We start from the raw sequence: 27,726 nt of genomic DNA, 5'->3' as shown, positions 1-27,726 counted from the left end.
GTACATTGCAAATGACATACAGCAACAACAAATAATATGTAACATTTTTTTTTTATTTTATATAATAAATTTGCCTTTACAAAAACATACAAAAACAAGTAAACGCAGATGTTTAAGGCATTTTAATTATCAGGAAGTCCTCATGCATCTTGCAGGATTTAACTGCCTGAACACATCTAATGTGTCCAACAGGTGATGCTCAACAACATTCATCCTGAGAAAACTGGGTTTAGGTTTAGATTGCCATAGATATCATGCGGATAACTTCAATAATTATTTAATTATTTACTTAGTAAAACATGTAGCGGTTTAAACATATAAACAGAAATTTAAATTTAAAAAAGGTACTATATCTTAAGAGCAAAGTATATACTTGTGTGCAGCAAAATGTGTAGACATTTTTTTTCACTGATTTAATCCCTTCCCAAAGTATTTTTGTTACTGAAATGTATTTGAAAAGCTGCAAACTTAAACTGTTATGAGATCCTTTTCACATATGGAGATTACAAAATAATAAATCACTTCTTGTAAGGTAATCAGTTAGGAAGATCTTTAAAATTAGGATTATGTAGAAGCTTTAAACACAGATCAGAGGTGGATCAGTAAATATAAAAGAGTTGCTGTAGATAATGCAGATATAAAGAAGAATTTTTTTTTTTCTACTGGAGCCCTTCGATACCAGCTTGATGATATGAATTACAATCTTTACACTGAATTGATGCATGTTGCAATGTATCCCAACAAAAGCTTAAGTTCTTCTTTCTGTTTATCTCTAAAGTAGTGGTTACAGCAGTTTTTCTGTACACGTTGGGGGCTGTAATGATATTAATGCCAAATTGTGCACATACAGGGTAAAGCCAACACATGTTCAACCTAAACCCACCTGCAAAAAGTGATTGCATGAAATACAAGATCCATGCAGAACTGCCAACGTTGTTGCTCAGGTATTCTTATCTTTTGGTAGAAGTTTAATCATTGGTCCCATAGCAGGTTGGCAACGCATGAGCCTGTGGCTGCTGAACCCAGGCTGGAATGAATGGGAGTAAGACCACACTGCTGATAGTTACAGCTTCACTGCAGTGTGAAGGAGGTACTTGGTTTTCAAATGCACAGTTGTTTTTTTTAAGTTGTCCCCCGACCCAATCCCCAAAAAACACACTTAAATACTATAGGAAAACATACAACCTTATAGCTCAGCTATAAATCAGAGAAACTGATAATCTTTTAGCTACCAGTCTGAAAGTAAACATAGTGCACATGTTGAGCAAAAAGCTCCTTCTGGTGTTTTAACTTATATGTTGTTGTCTACATTTGTAGTTAAAATAAGTGAATTTTCAATGACATTTTCAAAACTGATAAAACTCAATGAAAAGGCCAGTCCTGCATGATATATTATTACATAACTATCAGCTTCTTGCAAGGTACTTACACTTAGGTTCACATGACAACACCATACAATGCAACTCTACCAGCACACTCAAAGGTTATCAGCATATTGGAAAAAGGTAGAAACTGCATGTGCAGGTTGCTTTCTACACTAACATCTTCCAGCATTTTCATGGCGCAGATATCTATGATAAAAGCAAAATGTTGATTTTTGAGCTAAATGAAAAGATATGCTGCATTGACCTTTTTTCTTTTTACCCCTCTGTATAGACAGATCCTAATATAGGAGCACATCTTGGCAAGCAGTAGCATCTGTTCAACTTTGAAGAAATAGTGTTTTTTTTTTTATTTCTAAGGCAAAAGCCCTTAATGTCCTCTATTGGCTTGGTCAGTGAGAAGCTACAGGCACTCAGACAGCATTTCATACTTATCAGGTGTCACTGACACTTCTGACTGGGGCTCTGTGATGAAACTAGCACTCAGCTGGAGTTTGAGCTTCTCCACATCGTAGTCATGCAGGTACTCTTGTATCAGGTAGCGTTCCCGTTTAATCCGAGCATTTACATCTGATGGTACATCCGGGATCATCCACGCCACAAAAAACTTCACCACAAAGACAACATGCTGCAAAACGATCAAATGGTCAAGACATAATCAACTATTCATATAACATTAATCACCATTTATTATTGAAGTGGAGAAGCAAGAGGAGAGGAGAAGGTTAAATGTCTTACCTCCATGATAATGATGAAAGCCATTTTGGCTGCCAGGATGTGCCAGAACTGCATGGTGTGTGTGTATTCACTCTGGTGACCTGGAGGGTAACGGTAATCCCGGTATCTGCAAAACAACAATCAGTGATGTTTAATCACTTCTTTTGCGTAGAAGCAGCTGGGATTGGCTCCAATCCTTACATTGGAATAAGCAGGTTTTAGAGGAGGGCCGGATATTTAATATAATCACTAAATTAAACAGGTTATTGGTAATTTAACTTGATGTCTTAACCCTTTAGGTGCCAAGTTTTTACAGTTTTTAAGGCATGTTGTAAATAAGAGAAAATGTTGAAAAGAAATCAGTTTATGATGGCAGTGAAACTAGTCATATCACTTTGTATTGTGGCATTACAGGTTGGGGGTACCAGTGATCAAATCTTAGTTTCCACGGTACCAAGTTGTCTCATCAAAACTGTCTGTTGCACTTCCTCTTTTTTAAATACAGCCGGCTATCATCATGGATATTTCAAGTGCTTTTTTTGGACCAATCCTGCTCCCACAGATGCTTCAGTGCTGCGTTTGCACTCGTGCTGCCTCTACCTTGGTTAGATAAAGTTTCAGATTTATCATCTGCTACATGTGTTGTTTTGGGTATGTTATTATTACAGACAGAGATGTTGCAACAAAGCATCACTTTCCTCAGGAAGCACATATTACCCTTCCCAAAGTGTTTCAATTTGTTGCATATTTTCTCTGTAATCCACTGTTTCACCAATTATGAGCATTGCATCATCAGCTCCGTATGTCTTTCAAATGTGATTTTATCATATACTTTGAATAGACGCCTTCTCCTTGCCTGTCACATTGGAGATGCACATGTCTGCCATCTAGCGGTGAGAAGTGGTAACAGTTTTAAGTTGTTTCTGGAGATGTGGCCTGGTGATGGTGTCCAGCCCTGCTCTGTGCTTGGTGGGCCTGCTAGGCCCTGAAACTTGGGTTTCTCCCTGATACTTCAGGACGTGGTCGAGGTCTACTTGTAAGTGCACGGTTTATCGCATGATCACACAGGCACATTTACCTGTACATGCCCCTAAAAGGGCTCCTTATTCCATCTGCTTCCTCCAAAAAAATGTTTGTTTAGTATTTGTTAAGTTTCTCTGCAGGTATGTTTACAACTGTTGTGCTCTTGCATATCATTATTATTCTACTTTATGTATCCTGTATTACTGTAGCAGTTTATTTTTTGCAAATACTGTGCCTAAGCTAGATTTTTTTTTTGGTTGGCTGTTATGATTTGTATTATATTAAATTTTCCAGATTCGACTTGTAGGGGAGAGCTGTCGTTTTGTTTTCAGGTTGGGCAATTTCTCCTTTTCATGTTGAAGCCGATTAGAAGTTTGTATTCTCTTATTTTGGTGGTGAGGTAAGTTCTTTTTTTATTTTGCAGTTCGGGGTATTCTGGATCTCCCTGACACTACTGAACCTTCCTTTATTTAGGATTAGAGTCAATAAATGCATGGCTATCTCCTTATTGTCATCTTTTGGAGTTGTGTTACTTCTCCTTCATCAGACCTGCTATAGGGACGTAACAACATGATATATTTCACAAGACAAAGCAAAAACATTATCAGGTATTTCTTAATATTTGACTCAAACTATATTCATTCAAACTGTTAATAGAAAAATTGATTTGTGTTACTTTAAAGTTGCTAAAAGGATAAACAAGCTTGACCTACATGCATAAAAAAAGCTTCTTCAGCATTAATACCTGCAAGTGGTGGAGTTATAAAACCAGCTGTCTTCTTGCATGTATTTCAGAGGCCGGTATATTGACAGGCTGTTGTTCACATAACCCCTCATGCTGGCATCACTACTGTAGGCATACAGATACACCAAACGGGGGATCATGTCTGAAGTGAAGGCCATGATAAAAGCCTGGAAAAAAAACACAAATGGCCATGAATACAATGTTTGACAGTCAAGTAAAACTGCAAGTTTGATGTAAAAGTTATTCCGAATATGAATTCTTATGAGATTAATGGACAGGTCACGATTTATGACACAGGAATGAGTCTCTATTTACGTTCATAGTCATTCGGGATTTTGTTTATGTTACATTTATAAACTAGAAACACTCACGTTTGTAACAACAGATAAAATGGCCACTGCGTTAAGGATTTCCTGCCACGCTCCAATGTTACGGGCTTTAGATGCTACTGGTCGCCTGAACTGGGTGGTAAACTTCCAGGCATCCACTCTGATTTCAAGGATGTTGTTAAACAAAGCCAGGAGGGGAGCCAAAGGGAAGGAGGCCACAAACAGGGTGATGAAACCAAACTGGATCACTGTGTTGACACAAAGAACATCCAGTTAGAGAGACTCAAAAGAAAAGAAAAAAAGTGAGACCCAGGAAAGCTGAGGGTCATCAGGTGACATTTGCTAATCAGCCTGAAGAGGTGTGACGTTTACCATTTCAGCTGTCAAACTATGAGCAAAGCAGCAGAACCAGAGAGTTTCTCACCCATCTCCAGGTATTCATAGAACAAGCCCAGCTGGCTGAAGTTCAGCAGGACGTTGTCCTGCTCCCAGCGGCTGTAATGGTTCTCGGGATTGTGCCGCCCGCCTCTGCTGCTCCACCAGTTACGCATCAACCTATCAAGAAGCCCACAATGACAAATAACTTCTTTAATCAACACAAATTTAATGGAATTAAAGCTTAGAGCCACTACTAAATCAGGAATAGCTACACAGTCCACACAAACTAAAACAGAATATAAACATCCTGAAATTCTACTAGAAGCTAGAAGTTTGGTTTCCAGTATGATGAAGGTGACAGAATCAGTATTTCTCAGGGAAACACTGAGAAAAAGTGTTTATTTGGTTTCAATCTGTCACGCAACACTAATTTCTTCACACATCAAAAGATCTTTACCTGCCATGAGCTGATAAGCTTTCAGAAGTAAATACTAACTTCTGTTTCTTGAGATACTCAGAATGATAAGATTATTATTTATTCATACTTTATTCTCAACCTGCAAATCTTCCACATACTGACATTGGATAAGCAGTGAGCTGGTAATTCTGTGAACTACACTCATCTTTTTTTTTTTTATTGAGCATTTTTTGTGATGGAATAATTCAAAGTAAGCTTCAAGATAAAAAAAAATAAATAAATAACATAAGTGAATAAAAACTGACAACAACTATCTGAGGAATGACAAGGAGTTGAAATTCAACGGACTCACGGCAGCAGAGCCTCCTGAATGTTCCCCCATAACTGCTTCCCAGCCATGATGATCACCAGCTGTGTGGTCAGCTCTATCAGACACCCTCCAGGATCACACTAAGACAGGAAGACACTGGATTATCTACAACACCGTTCCTTTTAATGTAATCTCTGCATTAGATTTTACATCAGACGAGCTGTGTCCACAAATCCATTCTTCATTCTTCTTGAACATTAATTAATCAACACCACATCTTAAATAATTTAATGTTTAAATCCTCTTTCAATTTTACACATCTTTATTTTCAGTTCATGTTTGTTTTTCTTCTTTTTTCTTCTTCTTTCATTTTATTATTCATAATTTCTCATGTAGCTTGTAGATTAGTTAAATAAACATTCATATTAACATGACTAAACATTATCTGATGTGTGATTTTCTTGTGTTAATTTAAGCGAGAACTCTGCGAATTAGCATCTTAACAATAACTGATTTATTTGTATGGATTAGATTGTGGTTTCCTTTTAGCCTATAAAAGTAAAGGAAGGTGTCATAAGGTAAATATATCCATTATGAAATATTAATATAAATGGTAGGTGATAGCACTACAGTACAATATGGAAAAAAAAAAACCCTAGATTAAATCATCTAAAACTCACCTCTTCATTCCTCAGTTTGCTCCACTTGCCAAACATGAAAAAATATTCACCAGGATAACCCACAAACTTGCCTTTAAAGAAGGCCACATAGAAGCATGAGGAGTAATAGTTAACAAACTGGAACAGAAACATCTTCATCGTCAGCCTATTTTCATATTCTAGGTGGGTTTTTGGGATTTCTGCAGGAGAGAACAATGACAGCTGGATGTTACAATCAACGCTGAATAGTAGATAAATGTTAAACCTCTTCATTTTGGTTTTTGATTGGTCAAAGATCTTCACCCATATCAGTGATCCAGATGGCCACCCTTTCATAAAAGAAGTTAAGGATCATGATGATGACAAAGTTTATGCAGGAGGCAGTGACTGAAGTCGCTAGCTGCGGAGTGATGAATCTTCCCACCACCTGGATCTTTCTCAAAGGGTCTTTAATGACACTTGCAAAGGTTGCATATACAGACAGCCTGTAAGCTATCACCCCAATAATACAAGCAACGATCAGAGAAATCTGTGGAAAGGACAAAGAAGCATAACATCAAGTTACTGTCAGTTTATGACTAGGCAGGTAGGTGCAGAGACAACTGAACTTTTAGTTACCCAGAATAAAACAGTGGCTGAGGAGAGGCAGAAGCGAGCACACTTGCTGGTGAAAGGGAGATACGGCTCCATTTCCTGATAAAGATAAATCCTTCTTTTATTTATTTATTTTTTTTACATCATTTTGGTTTACAAAATGCAAGTTAAGTCCACGTGTGACAGCAGGTTGTAAAGCACCTGTGTGATCTTGTTGAGTCTCCTGTTTTTGCATCTGATCTCAAACTCTGGGCGGATTTGAAGCTGTTGCTGCGCCTCCTCAAAGTCCACTAAATCCCACTCATACTCCAGCCGAGCCTGCCGCCGCTTCCAAAACTCCAGAAACAGAGTTACTGTCAAACAGTTACAGACAAAACATCACCAAAGCAATTTACTATATAATGAGTGTTTGCGTGGACTTCCATCTTTATAACCTGTTGCTTAGGTTACGTTTCTGAAGAGTAAAACATTTTAGCTATTTCATGACTCACTCTTGGCCTAAAATCTGTCCTTCTGCTGGTGCATGACAACATAACTGTGCTGGCAAGTTTTTAGAAGGTCTGAAGCAGTGTGGATAAAGGTGAATGCTTAGGTGTGAAAAGGTTTAGCTGTGAAAATCTGTCCCACAGAGGGGGGCAGAAGACACACTCACCCCAAATCCCCATAAATATGGCGAAGAACACGGTTCCCTCATTATCAAACAGATGGGATTGCTGGATGAGAGAACATGGAAAATGGTAAGTTCCACAGAGGATCAGAGGAAGCAGCATGCTGGCTCCAACCAGGGGGACATTTCTGTTACTGCAATTTATCTCATGTATGTTTCATCAATCAACATTGTGGAAGTGAAGCTGTTTAACGTTGTAACGTGTTTAAACTGACATCGTCCATAGACACAGAGAACTAAACACACATAGAAAACAGAACAAAATGACTAAAGATTCTCAGAACACGATATTAAAATAGAAATAGTCAAACGACAACATTTCCGATGTTTTTGATGAACATGTTAATTTATTTTACTATAACCTAAAAAGTCATGCCAGGTGCTACCGTGTCTTTGGTCCCTGCTTTTCAAAATTGTTACTTGCAAATTAAGATTTCTTAACATTTCCCAGTTACATTTACACTCACCAGCCACTTTATTGGATACGCCTTGCTAGTTCTGGGTTGGGACCCGCTTTTATCTGCAGATTTATCAGCTACATATTCATGAAGTAAATCTCCATGTTCAACAGATGATTATTGGTTTAAGCTCTGTGGCATGGCCCAATATAATGACATGATCAGCAACAATAATTACACAGACTGTGGAGTTAAATGATGCTCAGTCAATGGATGACATTGACTGAGACATTTAGTGGATATTTTTTCTTTTTCAGGTCATTCTCTGCAAACAGTAGAGATGGTTGTCTGGGAAAATCCTAGTAGTTTCTGAAATACCAGTTCATCTGGTACCAACAACCACACCACATTGAAAATCACCCTAAATCCCTTTATTTCACCATTCTGATGCCCACTTTAAACTTCAACAAGTCGCCTTGATCATGTTCACATACTTAACTGCTTAGTTGCTGCCATGTGATTGGGCAATTGGCTATTTGTGTTAACAGCTAACTGAACAGGCGTACCTAATAAAGTGGCTTGCAGCTTTAGACTTGACTATCCAGCCACCGCATTCTGTTTGTATAAGTTCACACAGGATTTATAGTGTTTTTGGAAGCAAGGTTGGAACTGATGTTACTAGTACTGCATGCATAACTGTCTTTATGCCTTTAACTTAAAAAAATCTGTATTTACAATACAAAATAAAATAATTACCCATGATGAGAGGCATGTGGAGTTGAGTTTCCAGTAAGGGCACTTGTCATCACAAAGAGGACACATCAAAATATTGCCCCCAATCTCAGCGTCGCATATTTCTTTGCTGAAGAGAGAAACATAGCTTGAAATATTCAAAGAAGCTCAGAAACGCTGAAACATAAATGAAACAGAAAGGACAGCCTTCATATTCTGCATCAATAGCACGGATCTTATGATACAGAAGATACTGCCAGACTTGTGGCCGCAGTTTAGTTACATTTCATGTACGAGGATGACATTGGTTTATTGTACATAGAAAGAGCATACACAGGTTGGTGTGCGACAAATTCACAGTGAAATCCTGACATTAACCCTAATGAAAAAAAGAAAAAAAAAAGTTTTGGGGACAAAAAAGGACATTACTACAAACCAGCTGTCAAAACCTGTGCTTACAGTGTCTGCCCAAACAGAGGCAAATACCTACAAACAAGCTCTCAAACCCAGCACTGTTGTTAGCTTTGAAACTAAATGGTTACATATCGCCCAAGACATCGAGTTTATTATCCACACCGGCTTTACTAATCCATGTTAATAAAACAGTTGAATCATCTTCCCATTAGGAAGTCCTGATTCAAATTTCCATCAAACTTCTGAAGAGAGATGATTCGGTTTTATAGGCATCTTCAGTCTGCAGTTTGTGCTGCTGATGATGTGATGAAGCTAAATGAAAGCTGTTGCTCCTATTTGAGAGTTAGGAAAACACCTTGATCCTGTAAATGGACCAGTAAGTTCAAACAGCAGCTTTTAAACAATATTTATGAAGTGTGAAGTAAAACACTTTTAAACAGTGCTTTAAGTGGAACAAAATAAGTGGTGGTACTCTCTTAATGACTTGCTGTCAGTTTGTCATGTAAATATGGGACAAAAACATGGTTGATACTTATGTGTAGATCTATAAATTAATCTGTAGATTAATAGTTTTATAGCACAGAAATGACACAAAATAAACACAGCAAGTTCTAAATCAAATCCACATTTGCCAAATTCAAATTGCCATGGAGACGCTTTTATGAACTTCAAGCCTCATTGCTGGACATTAAAAATAACACCGAAAAGTAAATACATAAACCTAAAGTTCATTAACCTTTTCAGGCATGAATTAATGATAATACAATGCAACATTTTTCACATTTTTGTAAAAAAAAAACACTGAAGTGGTTTATTTACAAAAAGACCCTCCTCATACATGAATATGCAAGAAAAAAGCTTGTAAATAGGTGCCCACTACAGGGCCATTATGCATGAAAGGGTTAAAAACATAAAAAGTTCTACATTTAGACTTATTTGGCTTATTACCAGACTAATTTAACAGTGTATTACTATTACACTTTTCCTCTGTGAAATAGGTTTTTCCCAGCATTAGGCCTGGTTCATGCAACTTAGCAATATTATCTTATCTTTAATCTAGAAATAATCTTTAAAAACTCAAAATACTGACCGGCCATACGCTTAGTTTGCAGCATCTGACCTTCATTGTCTGGTGTAATAAATGACTACTACTACTGTCATCACTCAACTCTGCTCCAGTTTGTAACATTACAGCCGCAATGGTTTTTTTTTTTCTCTTCCTTTCCTCTCATTCAAAGCACGTCCACTTCAATGTAAACACAGAAGCGAGTGAACAACGTGACGTGCGGTGTGACGTTGTGGGCCACAGCAAGCGTTGTGCGTCTAAACTGATCTTAAGAATACATTTCTTTTGAGGCGACTTTTTTGTTTTTTTTAATAAAAATCAACAAATATAAGTTGTAATATGTGGTGAAGTCGTAGGAGGGTATACTGATTGCTGAAGAAAGCCGGTAAAAGTCCCGCTATGCACTACGCTGTAAAAAAAAAGTCACGGTACACAAAGGGATGAAATTAAAAAGTGCCGGTACTGCATACCGCTGCGTACCGGCCCACTTAAAGCACTAATTTTAAATATTTTCATACCTTTGTGTGGTTCAGGATGATACCTGCTTATACTTACCTTGATATGTTGTCATCGTAGCTGAGCACGCCATATATGAAACATATAAGGCCCATGATGGCTGCAAAGAATAGCATCTCTGTGTAGAAACCCAGCCAGGCAAAGTAGATCCCAATCTTCTCTCCATAATACTTCCTGCAGCAACAAACAAACTGACTCAATAAAATAATGTCAGAAAACAAAAAGCCAACAAACAAACCAAACAAAAAAAACAGAGACAATTTCATTTAGATGTAGTTTGTTTACCTGATGAGGTTCAGAGGCTGCTCTTTGTAGAAGCAGAGGAATCTGGCCCAGTGGTGGTACAGGTTGTAGCGCTCGCTTTCACATTCAGAATTTCTAGCTCGTTTCCAGTATCGACACTGCAAGCAAAAGCCTCGTTTTAACATGGGACACAGAGCAAGAGGGCTTTTATTCACATATAAAAAATAAAATTATTTAAAGTGCTTTGTGCCAATTTCTGACATCTTATGTTATGATTGTAGCAGAAATTAAGCATAAGCAAATATTTGTTATGTAAGTTATCTTGTGTGTATTAAGTTGTGTTAAAATCCAGATCTATTTAAATGGGGTGTGTGGCCTAGAAAGTATTCATTCTAAGTACTTAAAATGGAATTGGGTTACTTAATTTTTTTTTTTTTAGCTTGAAACCATAAATTATGCAGAATAAGTCCGAAACTGTAAAGAGATGCTGACAGAAGTAGCAGCTGGACAGAGACATGGAAAAAATAAAAGATAATATCATTCACTTACATCATGAAGTGGAAAAGCTGCAGTGTAGGTCCCATTACTGAGTAGCCGCTTGATTCCAGTATGGTCTTTATTTTTGCGGCCCTCGCTGTAGTATGGACAGCGAGCCAGGATATAGAAAACCTAAAAGCAAGGAAGGGATTTACCAAATTACTGAAAAAAAAAGTATTTTCTTTCATGTTGGAGAATGATTTTCCACTACTACAGAATAAACTGTTCAACATATAGGCCTACATTTCTATTTAAATCTTCCGGTCAACTACGTCATTTTGTAGAAGCTTCCTCATTTACATAAACAATTAAAAGGCAGCAAAGAATGTTTCTTAGGTGCTTACAATTCTGTTTCTCGTAGATGGTGGGAAGAACGTATCCTTATCACTGATGAGGAAGAAGTCAGTCTTGGTCTTGTCGAAGTGGTAGGTGAAATAGTCAGGCTGAGGGTGCATGATGTGGTCCGGCAAGCGAAAAGGGGACGAGAGCCACTCAAAAGGGACATCCTGACCATGTGGGATGTCACTCTCCTTGAAGGGAACTTTAATCTTTAAGACATCAGCATAGGTGGCCAGTACATCCCAAGGAGCGTGGATCTTTAAGAAGTATGTCTTGAGGTCTTTGGAGTCCTGATAAAATAAGAACAGAAGAAGAAAAACTTCCCTGTAAAGCTTTTTAATATTTAATGGAAGTGTCATGTGTCAGACCTTGGACCATCCCTTTAAGATATTTTGCAGCAGATTTTGATGTGTCTCAGCAAACTATCCACTAGATGGCGCATCTACTCTGCGACTTACAGATTTATCTTCCGTCTCCAACTCCAGACCTGCTTTCTCAAGGTTGGCTTCGAACTCTCTCCTCCTTTCCTGTAGATAAACACACAGGCAGCAAGCATTGGAGCCACATAAACTCTAGTCATCCTGTGTTTTCTGTCTGACCCAACCACATGACAAACTGAACAAGCCTTATGTGTGATCAATTTTGCAGTTTGTTTTGAGACCTTGTTGGGTCACAGCTTTACTGATTTGTCGAAAGTAAAGTCTGGAAAATGGGGGGGGGGTTATGAACATCACTGACAAAAAAAAAAAGAAAAAAAAAGCCTTTCACGTAGATTTTGGGAAGATTTAAAAGGAAGTTGTCTGACTCAACAAACAAAACAGGCCAAAACAGGTATTTTTTTCCCATTGTCTGTTTATTTGTTTGAATTTAGCCATGTTGGAGGGGTTGGAACAAGGTGTAAGCAGTTTTAGATTTTACTGTTGACCTATCTTTAGGTGCTAAGCCTACATTTTCTGTCTTTTTTACAGGGACTCACTGTTTATTATATAGAGCATTACAGCTACAAATCAACATTTTGTCCGAGGGCCTAAGTGAATCCATTCTTTAGTTCCTTTAAAAAACACACAAGGACATGAAATGTCTGGTTGTGTAGACTAAGAAATACTCCACAGCTTTGAGTTATTGATTAGTATGTGTCAAGACCATGCTGACCCTAAAAAGTAAGTGTTTTGCCAGTTGGGGAGCATTTGGGAGGTGGTTAAGTTAGATGAGGAGTTAAGACTGTATCCTTTGAACCTCCTTGCTATAGCCTCCCACATGTCACTAATAATTGCATGATTTATAGCTTACTTGTCATCTCTCTTTAAAACCATTATTCTCTTTAACCAAAAAGTCCAAATCTGTAGATTTCAGCTTGATGTGAAAGACAGCTGAATCTCACTTCCTCTTTGTCGTACCATGAGTTTTTTCACTGGGTAGAAGTTGTGCTGTGTGGTCAGCTGAATCACAGTTAGTCACTTGCAGAATGCTGAGCCATCAAGAAAAATATATAAAACTGACATTAAGCTGGTACTTACTTGTTTCTTTTCATCTTTATCATCTACATACGACAACACAAAGTCTATTCTGCGTACTCCGTCCCTGAAGAACACTGTGTCCCTGTTGGGTTGCAGCTTCTCTGTCTGAATCAGAAATAACAGCTTTCAGCTTTTCACACAAAGCAAAAACATTTTTGCAACAAACTGATTATAACTTAAATAATCTATGCAAAGCACTGACCAGAGAGACTGGAAGTTTTGAAGTTTTGTATTTAAAGTCTCTAAGACCATAAGAACTGTACACCAGCAGTCTTTTATTACAGAGGACTGATACCAGAGATATTCATTTGACATCCGCAAATGGATGAGACTAAAAACTCTTTCAAGGAAAATGTTTGTATGAAGCTTTAGATGGAAGGCATGATGACCGCATGAAAACTACCTAAAACGGTAAAGTTTGGACTTTGCAAAATAGCGGCCTTTCATTATACAAAAATAGCTGATAGTGGAAGAGAAATTTGCTCAGCATGTTTAAATTACCATCTATACTTCAGTCACTGTTATAAATCGAGATCTTAATGCAATTTAATGTCTAAAGATTCTTCCACCGATGTTGAAATGATTTTGTTTTGATGCTGCGGACATATGTGGTTTTATATACATACATGTATACATATATAAATATATATATACATATATATATATATATATATATATGTCTCAAACAATACATAAGATTCAATGCTTTTAATACAAACTGACAATTGAAACATTTGTATTTCAAAGGACCAATAGAGATGTTATCATACACAACTTCTTTTGTACATACCTGCATTATGCTGTAGTTTTTATGATTGATGCACTGCTTTATATATTATACAGTTTAATATAGCACATTGGGTTGCCTGATGTATGAGATGTGCTATATACATACATTTTCCTTCACTTTGCCTAAGATACACAGTTTTATGACAAAAGAGAAAAGAAAAATCTCTATTTGTCCATTTTGTATATGCACTGAATCCAATGGAGGGTTCCATGGTAGCTGGAGCCTTCCCCAGCTGCTATTTGGAGGCATGGCACACTCTGGTCAGGTTGCCAGTCCATTGCAGGGACACAGAATTACTACTTGACATTTAGGTTAACGGAGAGAAAGCTGAAGAACCCACACAAATATGAGCTGAATGTAAACTCCGCACAGAAAATCCCCTGCAAAGTTCCAACCAAAAACATTCTTGATGTAAGGCACTGTTGATCTTACATCTATTTTAATCCCAGAAATCTAGAACAACAAAGCTGCTTAAATAATAAAACTGTATGAAAAAACCTAAATACATGTAGTTTAAATATTCGAACAAACACATAGTTCAATGTTGGCTTTCAGTTTTCTAGAGTGGTAAGACAACATGGCAGCAGATTTTTCCACTTCTTTTTTAAGTTATAATGGTTTCTAACATTAGGTACATACTTCCCTATTTGTTGTTCTGAACTACAGAGTGAAACTAAAAATATAACTTGGAGACATGAGTGTAATCAGCAGTTTACTGAACTACACCCAGATTGTTTATCACATCCTGACATCCACTAACAAGCCTTGCTTTTGACGGGGTGTTAACACTCTTCTTATTACTCTACGCCAGCAGTTGTCAATAGTTTTTTTTCATAACTGCCCTCCACGTTGGAGGAATAAACATGCCAACACGTTATATATCAAAAATTCACATAGATAAACTATTGAATTGTGAAGTCAAAACAAACTGAAACACAATGGAATCAGCATTTTTAATTAATGCTTTAATTAAGGCGGATCACCCACTTGGTGTGTGTGTCACTGGAAATCAAACAGACAAGTAGCTCATTTCTGTCTGACTCTTGAAGTTATGAGAGAAGTTCTTTGAGGCTGCGAAGTCTTGTGACTCAGCAATCAGAGCAGTAAGTCAACAAAAGGTCAGTTAAAATCACACAAACACCTACTGACAGCAAAGAAACAAGCTAAAAATCTACAAAATAAAATAAAAGTTAGAAAAAGTTTTAAATTACTAATTACAAATTACACATCAGAAAAAGAAAAACACAACTAGTTAGAAACTGGTCAGAAGACTCATTTGGCTCTTTTTTTTCCCTCTTTCTTCAAATAAAACAAATGAAACATGACGTGTTAAAACTGGCTAAACTAGCCTGTTAACTACTGCTTCAAATGTACAGAAATATTGCATTTATTTTCTAATCCCAGTCCTGACTATGTCCTTTTCTCCATTAGGATAAGGTGTTTGATATTTTATAACTTACTTCTGTATTTCCAGGCAGTGGAGAGCTTTCAGATAATGTGTTGATGCCATTTCCACTGCTTTCTGTAAAATAAAAAATTAAATAAAAAGAAAAAGCATGAAAAACCACTAAAATACAGAGTAAACAGACCAACAAAAAGCTCAAGTTTGTATAAAAGTAAATATACTTCACACAACTTGTGACAGAGCAGGAATAAAACACTGTTCATGTTTTATATTGAGAATATTGAAATCTTGTTTTCTATAACATCCTCTTTTCAATCAGGTGATTTATGGTGACATCTTTGTACTTTAATTTGAATTTAGTAAACAGTAGTTTTAATTAGCTTATCCAAATAGTTTTTACTTGTAAATAGTTTTATTAAGTTATAACTAATACTTATATAAACTATATTTGATGTGAACAGCAGTAGATTTGAACTTCACTGTGAACAAGTGACCATGTCTGTCTGCTATCCTCTACCAGTTATCAAACATAATTCTTATCAATAAATAGCTCACAGGTTTTCAGCTAATTTTAGACTTGTCTGGTGACAACAAATGGATGCCTTCTGCATGTCTTGTAGGCTCCTGCGGTGTTATCAGCTCAGATGTGAGCTTTGTCAGTGAATAGCGGTACAATCAGCTGCAGAATGAATGGTCAAACTAGGTGTGGCAATGTGCTGTGTGTACTTTTACATTGTTGTAAATTATGTGCAGGAAACACTATTAAAAGAAAAGAAAAAAAAAACATTTTTCAAACATTAATCCTACTTTCCTGTTGACATGCGTTCCCACCCCGTGAACAAAAACAATAGTTCCAAAAATAGGCATAATAGTGTCCTCTCCACCGATGACAGGCCTAAACCGGGCTTAGCTCTGTTTGCTGTTTATGCAGTGTATGCTGTGCAAGCTAACAGCAATGTTCAACCAAAACCAGCGCCTCCTGTTAAAAGTGTTCAGCCAGCCAACTGTAGACAGATTGCAGACACCATAAACTTATCAAGAAGCTAACAAATTTCCCTCAGTCATTCAGCAGCATCAGCAAATGCATGCTTTTACTAAATTGGTGAACACTGTGCTGAGAGTGAATGGCTGCAGCACCCACTTTTTTGCACACAGCACTCCAGCTGAGCCTCCGTTTCCCTGCATGGCTTGTTCTGGTGCAGGGGATTTGCTCTTGTAGAGCTGCTCTGCTGGCCACTCTCTCCCCTATTATTCCTGAATGGTGGGAAAGCGGCTCTTCCTGTGGGGGAGGCTGCATGACGAAATTGAAGAATGGGAGGAGCTGAAGGCGAGGGTCACCGCGATACCAGAAATCCAACCTCTTCCTGAAAGAACCACGCTCAACATGCAAAGACCACAAAGAGTCCTGAGCATGCAGCAGCTTCAGTCCAGCCCCACAGGCAGCCAGCCTTCATCAGAAATGATCTTCTGATAGGACAGATCAGATCATCAGTAGCACATGAATCCCTGAAGGATTCAGAAGCCAAATATTTTTTTATCTATGAGTCTCACGGGAAGGGAAGCAGTTATTTTTCCTTCTTAATGTCTTTTTTTTTTTTTTTAACTCTGTTCTTTTGAATTTAATGTATTTGGTCATATTTCAACTCTACAAAGCCAGATATCAGAGACTGGTCATAGCAGCAGTAAAGGGCCAGCAGTATGCGAGTTAAGTCCACTTCTACAGAAAAAAAAGCAGAGCAAATGGAGAAAACCACATTCTTCTGTAGAACTCTGCTGCAATAGTTCTAATGCTGATCTTATGAGCCGTATTTTACAACCCATTTCATCAAAGTAATGACAGCTCTGCTGCTTGGTAATTTAGAGTTGCTGATATATTCGCCAGTGAGCATGCCCACTAGTGAAGTTCAAAAAGAAAATCCCAATAACCTTTGGTGGGTATTAAATCTGACTGAGGATTTTAACAAACACCAAGATGATCCTTAAACATGACTGAATTATCTCTTCGCTTTGCTTTTTTAATCTCATATCTCACTGTGGGACACAGAGATGCTTTGAATCACTGGTAGAAATTTTAACTAAAGATCCCTAATTATAAAAAAGGGACAAATTTTCAGCATTTGTGTAGTTTAGCAATAGTAAACAACAGTCTTAGACATGCAGCTGCTAATCTGTTGATCTGAGTAGCAGTTCAGCCAAGCATCAGCTAGTCTGGACCTTACACTTCTAATAATACACCTTACTGAATACTTGTATTTATTAGACCATTCATTAACTTTTGTTGATTCTTTGAGAACTCTGTGTAAACAGAAGAGATTAAAGGCATAAATACAGTCTGCTTTTACCTACTATTATGCAAAGACTTCAGATACATTACTGACAATGAAGATAATTGGAAAACCAGCTTTGAGTCTAATCAGAGTGTTAACAATATCCAGGAATCAAGATTAAACATAGAAGCCTTGTGAATTTGCTATTTGGACTTGAGAACAGATAAGTGAAATGCTGATTCTCTCACATCAAAAAGATAACTAATAAAACATTGAGAAGTTAATTACATATTTAAAACAAAATGACAAAAGTTTAAAGGGATGGAATAAAGTATAAGGTAAAGAGATATATTTGTGTCTGCTATCAGATGAGAGGCGGGGCACGTTGTTTGACAGGCCAGGTCTTATTTCCATGATTTATGTCCACAGGATCATCAATAGACTGTGTTAAAGAATATTTAATTACTGCAGCTGATATATTTTTATTTGCCTTGTTAGGATGAACTTGATCTATTACTGAAGTCACATTAATCATGTCTGAACTTTATTGTGTGAAACTGCTTTTTGTGTGTTTATTAAATGAAGTTTTCTTGATTCATCAAGTATAGTTTCATAAGGATAATATATATGATGTTTTCTAGATGTTATCATGATTATTATTCTTCCAACTTATGTCCTAATTCTATCTATGTCTTTCTTCAAATAAGCAGATGATGCTCCCCAATTCCCCAGATAGGGGCTGGAGAAGCATAGAATAATGTAATTCCATGAAGGATGTCCACTCACTTCTGAAAACTGTAAATATCTTGATCTCTATGGCGAGATGTGCAAAACTTCAAGCTGATCTTAGTTTTTGGCACTAAGTTTAGACTTGTGCATTGTAACCAATAATTTGTGTTTTTAAAATATCCTAATAAAAGGAGTCTCTATTTTTTTTTTTTTTTGCAGATATCTATATATCTGCAAAAATTGCAGATATATAGAAAATTTATTTAGAAAAACAAATTGTCAGAGCTTCCATCTAACTGGGAAAAGTATTTTCGGTCTTTTCCAGTAAAAAAGAAATGATCATTCATGCTAAAATGGCTCCTTCTATATTCTTTCCTTTATTCATAGACCATTTTTTTTAGGTTTGACATGCCTGTGTTAGGTAATTATGGGTGTTAAATAGTTTTTGCGTAAATTTTGATGATGGAGACAGAAAGAAAGTGAGGAATTCTTTCAAAAGCATGTTGAAATGTGCACTGAAAATGGCAGCGGTCATGTCTGCTCTGAGCCTTTTTTAATTGTAATCCTTATTGTTTCTAACTTTTTAATCATGCTTACATTGTGCAAAGTCACTTACAATAGAAAGGCTCATTTAAAACTCAGCAAAGAACTCAGGAACACATATTTCTGATTCTACCTGGCCAAGCAAAATTCTGTCAGAGACAACATGGAGAACGGGGCACTTCCAACAAGAGGAAGAGGTCCAGAGTATACTGAGCTGGCATCAGAAATTGCCTGAGGAAAAGGCCACACAACCCTCCATTGCCCAGCATTCTCCTGACCGACATCCAGTTTCTAGAGTCATGTAAGGGCCTTACACATGAGAGATTTGGAAGCATGACACAGGTTGAGAGAGTAGACAGCTTCAGATACCTTGGGATCAACATATCAGAGGATCTGCCATGGACTACCCACATCAACACCATGTTGAAGGCCCATCAGCATCTCTGCCACCTGAGAAATCTGTGGGACTTCTGACTCCTGATTAGGATAGGCGAAAACTTTTAAACCTGCACTGTGGAGAGCAGGGTAGTCCAAAGTTAGTCCTCTAGGGCAGCTGTCCTGCAGGTTTTCCATGTACCTCTGTTCCAACATACCTGGCTTTTATTAAATGGATCCAACAACCAATGAAGTTCAGCACAATGGCTGATTAATTTGAGTCAGGTGTGTGGGAACAGGGATACACGGAAAACCTGCAGGATTGTGGCCAAACAAGACATTCTAGCCATCGGGAGGGTGATCTTCTTAGTGGAGCTGATCATCAGAAGCAGACTCCCACAAGTTATGGATAACAAACACTACAGAATTAGGGCCACTACAATCCTCAAAGAACCCACTCAGCCTTGCCATAAACTGTCCTACAGTCCACCCTGCTGCCTTTCAGGAGACATTACCGATGCCTGAAGGCTCATATAGACAGGATGAGGAAGAGCCTCTTTCCTCAGGTCATCAGTGGACACTAACAGTTGCACATATTCATTCTCATATTGATACTATTTATATTCATATTATCATTTGCACATCTGGTCGTGTTTTTATATTGCTGTGTGTAAGCATCTGGAGCCGGTGCACAAAGCATTCCACTGCTCATTGTTCCATGTATGTTGTGTAAGTGAGAAACAGGGAATTTGATTTTATATTTAAAAATTTTTACTGGTCAGATGCGAGATGGTTGCAAGATGTGAAAGAAAATTAAACTGTTTCAGATCGTCTGCAGGTCCAGCATAGTTTTTCTGTTCAGCTTTACAATATCACTCATATGAGTTTTGAACTGTTTTCTTTGGTTAATGTGAGTCTGGTTAGTGATTCATTTTAGACGGCTTTTTAACTCTAGAAATTCTTATGTAACACTATAATGAGTGAAACTGATTGCCTGGTGTTGACAGTTTAGTGTTTGTAAAACTGAGTGTGTCACTGACCTTTGGGAGGAACAGGAGTTTCTGTTTGGGTTGGTGAGTCTCAACACTTTGCTCACCAATGATCCCTTCTCATCTTGATTTATTTTTCTTTGGTCAGAATTAATGAAAGTACTCCTACATTTAATATTCCAGTTTGTTTGGTTTGTAAGTATAGGTTTCTGGGAAGAAATTAGTTTTTTTATTATACATGTTTGAAGCTTAATGATATGTCCAAGCTACTTTCTCTTTATCTGTTTGCACTTTAAAATACTTATCTAGTGATCAATCTGTTCAATATACTGCAAGTGTTGCTGGAGCTTCTACTTCTTCTCCATGCATTTCTACATGCTTTTTATAATCTGTGCATGCATTTTCAAGTCAGCAAAATACATTTTTTCTATCTTTCTATTAGCTCTTGAATTTTCTGTTTGCAGATTTATCCACCAATATTGCCAAAGCAAGTTAAAACACAAACACATGAGAGAATGATCTCAGCTGCTGCTCCACCTCCACTATGAGGAGCATTGAAGTTCAGAAAGGAATGGCATCCTCATTCACACTATCATTATAGAGATAAGTGGGGAAAATCTACATTGCAGGTGTACAGTGAGGGGGTGAAGAAGGTCACTTGTGCCAATCCATGAAATGACACGTCAACATTAATTTTAGATTCTCTGCTATCAAATAATAGGAAAAAATCCATTCGTTCCCAACAGAATCAGGCCAAAACATTATTTACAGCACCCTAATATAGATTCAGAATCTTAATTTAATGACTGTCTTTGAATTGGAAACCTACATCAGTATTCTGCACTGTTGGAAAAAATTTAGATCTTAGATAGAAAAGATGCACTTTCAAAACTCAGCAGATTTACTTTGCATGTTGTCATGTCTATCTGCATGACTGTTGTGCACTGAAAAAGAGTTTTCAGTGCAAGAAATGATCATGTTTCTTGTCATCTATTTTCCACTGAAAAGACTCAGTTTCATGACTTTTGTGGAATTGCAGGACACAGCAGCAGATGTGGTATGAAGGAAAAGTAACACTGCACACAACTGCAGTTTGGAGTAATTTTTCTTATTGGCTTTTATTTCATTCGCTCAAGACTTTTGCAAATTCTAGTGTTGCTCTAGAAGTTAATAGCAGCCTATAAGTCATAAAGCAGACTTAGGAAGCCGTTTAGCTTCCTGCATTTGTTTTTCAGGCACACCTGTGTCCTGTCAGCCGTTTACTCTGCGTTGTGTTCCATTAGAAGATCATCGCTTCCTGGGGCCTGATCCAGAAAGTTTGTTTTCTTTGGTGAACCGAGAGCCGCTGGTGAACAATGTCAGCATTTTCTTCTACTGACCACAGCTTGTTGAGGTGGCTAGCTACGGTTGTTTGGACTCCGTCCAATTTGTTGTTGAAATATTTTGAAGGTTGTCCTGAGCTCAGAGAGCAGGGCTGATCCGCTGTCAGCTAAGAGTGCTATAATGTGGATGTTGGGCTCAGACATTTCACCTGGTTTAGTGGTTTTAGCATTTAGCTAAAACCACTAAACCAGGTTTTAGCATTGATTGGAGTTTCATTCGATTTAAAGAAAGTTCTGATTTTACAGCAAACCAGCATGCACAGGTGCAGGCCTCCCCAAAGCACCTGCAGTTGTTCTATACTTGCTTTAAGTCAAAGGCTATGGTTGAACAGTCAGAAATGACCTCCAATTGTCTTTTCCTGAGCTTGTTGGAGAATGTCATGAGGTTAGCAAAGAGGAAGTAAAGGAAGCACTGAAGTGCCTTTTTTTAGTACTTAGAGGATTCCAGCAGTTCTCTTTATGACTTAAATACTTCTGGGTAATTTCATACAGTTAAGAACGTCCCCGAACAAAACAAGACCGTTTGACTAAACCCAAAATATCTGCTGTGAAAAAGAACAAAACATAAAACATTTAACCAACTGGGAGCCAGACATATGAGCAGATGTAACCAGAGGCTGGTATAGAACAAGCAGACATTTGGATCTGGTAAACAAACTAACCTAAAAAAAAAAAAAAAAAAAAAAAAAAAAACAGCAAAGAATTCCCACAACAGAAATAAAAGTCCATTACTGAGAAGAGATGGGCACGGTATTGAGAATGTGTGTGTGTATAAAAAGACAAACGACACAGGATGACAAGTTAATGGACAGACAGGCATGACATAGCGCCTCGGATCTGTCCATACCTGAGTGCAGGTTTATCCTGAATGCAGTCAACACAGCTGGACCATCTTTAAGAACAGACAAACATTGGTTAGGCGGTAGAATTAACCTACACGTTAGAACTGAACATTCAAGATTAGGTAGTGCAAAAATACTGCTGACAACAACATCCATCAATGTGTCTCCCCTGTAGTGCCTGGTCAAACTATTATGTGGAGAATAAACTTATTAAAAGCTCAGCCCAGCATCAGATATGGGCTTTCATGCAGTGAAGAGTACCTTTACAAGTACCCCTGATAACCTCTAATGGATGCGCTGTTTTGTGTTCATCTGATTCAGTATCAACCAAATAGTTTTTACCATGACTCAAACAGGTCGTGTGGGTGTCTGCTGTTCGAAAAAAGCATCAAAAACAGCTCTTGTGTAGCTCTCCCACGTGGCAGCCATGCAGACTGCTGTGCCTCCTTCACTCAAACAAACACGTCTTTTCTTTTTCTTTTTAACTCACTTTTCCGAGGGTTGTTTGACCTTGCACCTCATATTTGCAATGCAACCAAACAGCAGCAGGTTATGATAAAATGAACCCTTTTCTCAAGGGAAGCTAAAAAAAAGAAACATGTCACAGATTGTTTTACAACCTTCCTCTAGGCAGGCGTTTGATTCATGCCAGATGGGCAAAAACAGGAGGCCTGGTTGAACACAGTGTAGACGGAAACGCAGTTTATGAAATATTCATGTGGTTGAACTGTTGACAAACACTGACAGTACACTTCTATTCTATTCTATTTTATTCTATTCTATAGTCATTTAGAAGAGGCTTTTCTAACATCTAAAATTGAGAACAACATAAGCACAAAGTCAAACAGGATAAAACATCATAATTTAGTGGCAGTAAGTCTGGCGTGAGTTCAGTTGCATACAGATGCTGGCATGTAGTATTTTTTCTTTTGTTTTTTGTTGTTGTTGTTGTTTTGTTTGCCTTCTCTTCCCACCTCACTTCAATATTCCCTTTGTTTAACTACAAGTACACAATTTCATCTCATTATATAGTATCAGACAAGTGAAAAGACTTGATTTTAATTGGATAATTAGGTAAATGTACCAAGCTCTGACATATGAAATGATGAAATAGTAAAGATTAATTTCCTATTGAAGAACTCGTGACAGGACGTAAGTCCTGATAAATTAACAGGCCGGGTGTGCATCATGCTGCAGTGAAGCCACAACATCCTGAGCTTGAGTTCAGCTTCAAAACTCCATGACAAGACACCCTCTATCTCTGACCACGCATTTCCTGCTAAGTCGGCTTATTCTGCTGTCAATGACAACCGGATAAACTACTCATGTTATACACAAGGTTTGTTAAAACAACCCTAAAGGATATAAACAGGAAGTTTGAAACCTTTTTTTTTCTTTTATGAAATTAGCTTTAGGTTATAGATTTACTTCTACTGTCAGATGCAAACAGTTTAGCATTGATAAAGCAACAGAAATACAAAGTAAGCAACATCAGTTGTGCACTCATGTACGCACGTCGCACCAGGCTTCCATAGTCACCAGGAAAACTATTTCCATTGTCATCACCAGGATATTCTTGACTGCTTAAGTAGAAACTTCCAGGAAATCCTAGACTAGTTTTAACATCACAAAAACACCACAAACAGAAAAGGCTGCATGTTGGATGACAGAGTTGTTATCTTTATAAAATGAAACAGAATTAAACATAACTAGTATGTAGTACCATGCTGGATGGCTTTGATATTCTATTAAGAAATACAAGGGAAAAAGTTTCTAAGAGATTCGGCTCAGCACAGCTGGAGACACAAATAACTTTCTTGCTCACATGATCTGCAGAATCATAGGAATTTAAAAGCATGTTAGTTTTATACAAAAAACACCCTGTACAGTGTACAAGTGTGGTTCCTGCAGGCTCGGCTCTCCTAAAACTCACTCATATAATACAAACATAGAGGCCAATCAGTGCCTTTTGTCTTTCATGTTTAGAATGTACCTGAAGAAAATAGGTCAAGATGGAGGGAAGGTATCTGGCAGCTCTGATCTAAACCAAAGATGTGAAAATACATTTTAATTCCAAACATGAAGTCTGAAACATGTCCTTATAGGTCTGGCAGGTGTACTGTTTGCCTTATAGCATTAGAAAGCTGGGCTATTCTCCATTTCTTCGTATCATGCCTCCCATCAAATGGTGTAAACCAATTACAAAGACCGTTTCCATAGCAACTCTTTTCCTCTGCTTCACCTCTGACAAGAAGATGACTTCATCCGCTAGGCTAGAGATGGTAGAATGAGATCACCAAAAGGACACTAAAAGGACACAAATCCCGGAAATAAGTAATCAGAATTAGTAACACGAAAAGTAAGAATCAGTACAGATTTATTTCCTGCATCTCACACATGAACGTAACCTGGCAACCCACTATGGTCCTGTAAAAAACAAGCAAGGTGATAGGAAACAACGAAGTACATTTGTGTATTTTAGGGGGTATAAAATAGAGCGAGAGAGTGAGAGAGGGGAAAATAAAACACAACCACCTAATTATACAGAATGTCCAAGGTCACCTGTTGTTTACCCGCTAGTAGAAGGCTTGTAGTGTCTGCCTGTAAGTGTTTGGGCAGCTGTGTACAATGTAATTCACTCAAAACACAGAGGTGAGGATCTACCCTCTCCACTGGTGTTTTCTTTTCCACGTGTTCCTGAAGGTCTGTCCTGATAAGGAATAAAGCCTCTGCCAAGTGAGGATAGTCCATTACTTTGTAGCTCACCAATGATACAGAGAGACACAGCTTTATTAGCAACATGCTAAGTAACACAACAAAGAGCTTGGGATTTCACAAAGGAGAGGGTGGCTGGAGAGGTAATTATGGTGAATCAATAAAATACACAGTGACTCATCCTGAGCGCTGCACAATACTTTTTATCTTTTATTCATTTTCTAAACTGATGTTTCATCTGTCCTGCAAGGTGGGCATGTAGCTCCTTAACTACATTATAATACATATGTTATTAAGAAAATGCCAACATGAACATGAAATACTACATCAAAATTACGTATATGTTGAATTATGTATTTGATCCTTCATTAGGAGCATAGATTTGTTTTAAAAATATGTAACTGAAGTAACTACTAAATAAAAACATTTGTCTCTCCTGTTTTAACTCTTTCACCCGTAAGAATTCTTGTCCGAGGTCAAAACACTTGATCAGTCATACCATACACTTTCTGCACCCTGAAGTCATGGTCCTGCTGGATATCTCCTGATAATTTGAGAATTTCTGGGTTTTTAGAAATGCCTCAGCTTATGTGCAAAGTATTTAAATGTTTACCTCTGCACACTCAAGTACTTTGTGAAAATGTCAGTGGAAGGGTCAGAAGGGCGCACAGGAAAAGTCGAAGCTCTTCTGAGATAACTCAGACTTAGTTTTTTTGCAAATGATTTACAATGATCAGTCAGCATGCATGAATGCTACTTACTTCATGGACACAGCTTTCTTGCTAAATTTCAAACAAATCTGCTGTTGTGGAAGTGAAGTGCGGGAAGGATTCCTGATTAGTGTGTTGTTAAGATCTTCATAGAGCACTCTCACAGAAGATCACTGGGCTGAGCTTCAATTACTGTTTTGATGTGTGAGTGAAGCCTGATTGTCTCTGTGGATGCAATCCCATTAGACACACACACACCTCACTTGACAGGGTGCAGATGGGAGAAACACTTTTATTTGTTTATTCCCATGCTTCACTTATGATAGTCTCTCTTTCCCAAGTAAAGAAAACTCAGGACAGTCTTTGTGTTGATGGCACGACTTGAACCTAAACCTGATCAGACAGTACTTTACAGTGCAACCTCAGTGAGCTCACTGACCTGGATTTCCCCACAAAGACCCTGCAAATATGCTTTGACATAGTTGCCTCATCGCTTGCCACGAGATCACGTGCTGTAACACGCTTTACTGACAAGGCTGGAAATAAAGCAAACGCCAACCAACAAAATGACACGAAGGCCAACAGCTGTAGAAATATCTAAATTGACGGGATGAGATTCAAAGATTTCCATCTCATCTTAACCTAAGTGTTTCTTCACTTTAAATGTAGGGAGATAAGTCATTAAAGTAGCCTAACTTGTAATGGTTTTATCAGCTTAGTGGGATGAGGATTACTATCTCAACATACTGTGAGCTACTTTACCAGAGCTGCTAACACATGTGCTGGAAATAAAACAGCCTCATTCATAAATAGTCCAGTTTGTCGTGAAATAAACAGCAGCAATCCTAAAACAGACTACAGGAAAAGGTGTGTTTGCGTGGAATTACCTGCAGTCTGTGGGTCTGTGGCGCTCTGCAGCTCGATCAAAGTTTCTTCTTTTGCTTTTCCCGTTATTCGTCTCATAACTGCTAACAGTGTTATGATAGAGGCTCAAAAAGAGGGAAAAAGCAGCGGAGATGCAGCTGTCTCCTGTCGCGTTTGCGGACAATCCGCCGCAAGAGCATCAGCTGATCACACACCGATATCAGCTCGTTCGATACGGATTGATAGATGATCTGTGGATCATATTCTCGTTATTACCGATTCTCAGTGAAACTGTACCCTGCTGGGCTCCCAGGCGAGACCTGAGGAAGACTGGGCACGCGTAAAGGGGAGTGGCAACGCTTTTTTTTTTCCGTCGGCCAAACTGGGAGAATATGCAGCCATCCTGGTCTGTTGTCTTTTCTGTACCAGAAAGGAAAAAATCATTTTCAAGGAGGTCGTGTTTATCCAAGCAGGTATACATGTGTACTGGGCATGTGCGCCTACCTGTATGATCAGAGGAAGACACAAACTGGGAGCAAAAAACTAAGGCGCCATCTAGTGGCCATTTGAAACCGCGTGCATGTTCGCCAACAACGTGGCATTTTGTTGCTTTTGCGTTGACAAGTCAGATCATTTATGATGTGAATACATGTTTTACTGGTGGCTAAAAAAAAAAAAAAGTAACGGATGGCAACGCTATGAACAGTATTCTGGGTTTTAAAAAATCTTCACCCACCTCCTGATAGATGCATTTTTGTCTTTTTCTAATGAAATGTAATGTAATACAAATTGGTGCTATTTAGGTCATATCCTTAGAAAGCCTAGTCACCTTTACAACATGTTGAACTTGTAGGGATTATGTTTCTGTGGAATGAGCAGTTTAGCTAAATGTGTGGGTTGTGCCTTCCAAAAATGTGGCAGAATCTCCTCAAATGTTGTGATTATATTCACTCTGCCAGCTGCTTGCCAGTGACAGATGTACGACTGGACCTTGACTGGCCCCCAACTGTTAGGCAGACATATCAAGAAGAAATTCTCGATCCAGGGGCAAAAAAAAAAAAAAAAAAAAAAAATACAAATACAAATCCTATATATCCAAAATCTGGTAACTTTATCTTAAAAAATGACAAT

General features: G+C 37.9%; 1 protein-coding gene across 1 annotated transcript; it reads right to left on the bottom strand.

The window, feature by feature from the left end:
* Positions 1-220: 220 nt before the first annotated feature.
* ano5b (anoctamin 5b) lies at positions 221-26,865 on the bottom strand. The gene is made up of 20 exons (XM_079243477.1): positions 26,619-26,865; positions 15,235-15,296; positions 12,985-13,089; positions 11,926-11,994; positions 11,473-11,757; positions 11,141-11,260; positions 10,634-10,749; positions 10,388-10,522; positions 8,377-8,482; positions 7,208-7,268; positions 6,757-6,908; positions 6,580-6,654; positions 6,265-6,490; positions 5,983-6,161; positions 5,345-5,442; positions 4,621-4,751; positions 4,239-4,444; positions 3,868-4,034; positions 2,121-2,226; positions 221-2,010 (listed from the first exon to the last, which is right to left on the bottom strand). The coding sequence occupies exons 1-20, from the start codon at positions 26,692-26,694 to the stop codon at positions 1,786-1,788; spliced, it is 2,700 nt and encodes an 899-aa protein (XP_079099603.1). The 5' UTR covers positions 26,695-26,865; the 3' UTR covers positions 221-1,785.
* Positions 26,866-27,726: the final 861 nt, after the last annotated feature.

The sequence above is a fragment of the Telmatherina bonti genome (genome assembly GCF_933228915.1).
Source record: "Telmatherina bonti genome assembly, chromosome: 1".
Taxonomy (NCBI): domain Eukaryota; kingdom Metazoa; phylum Chordata; class Actinopteri; order Atheriniformes; family Telmatherinidae; genus Telmatherina; species Telmatherina bonti.
This window is presented reverse-complemented; position numbering and strand designations above follow the sequence as displayed.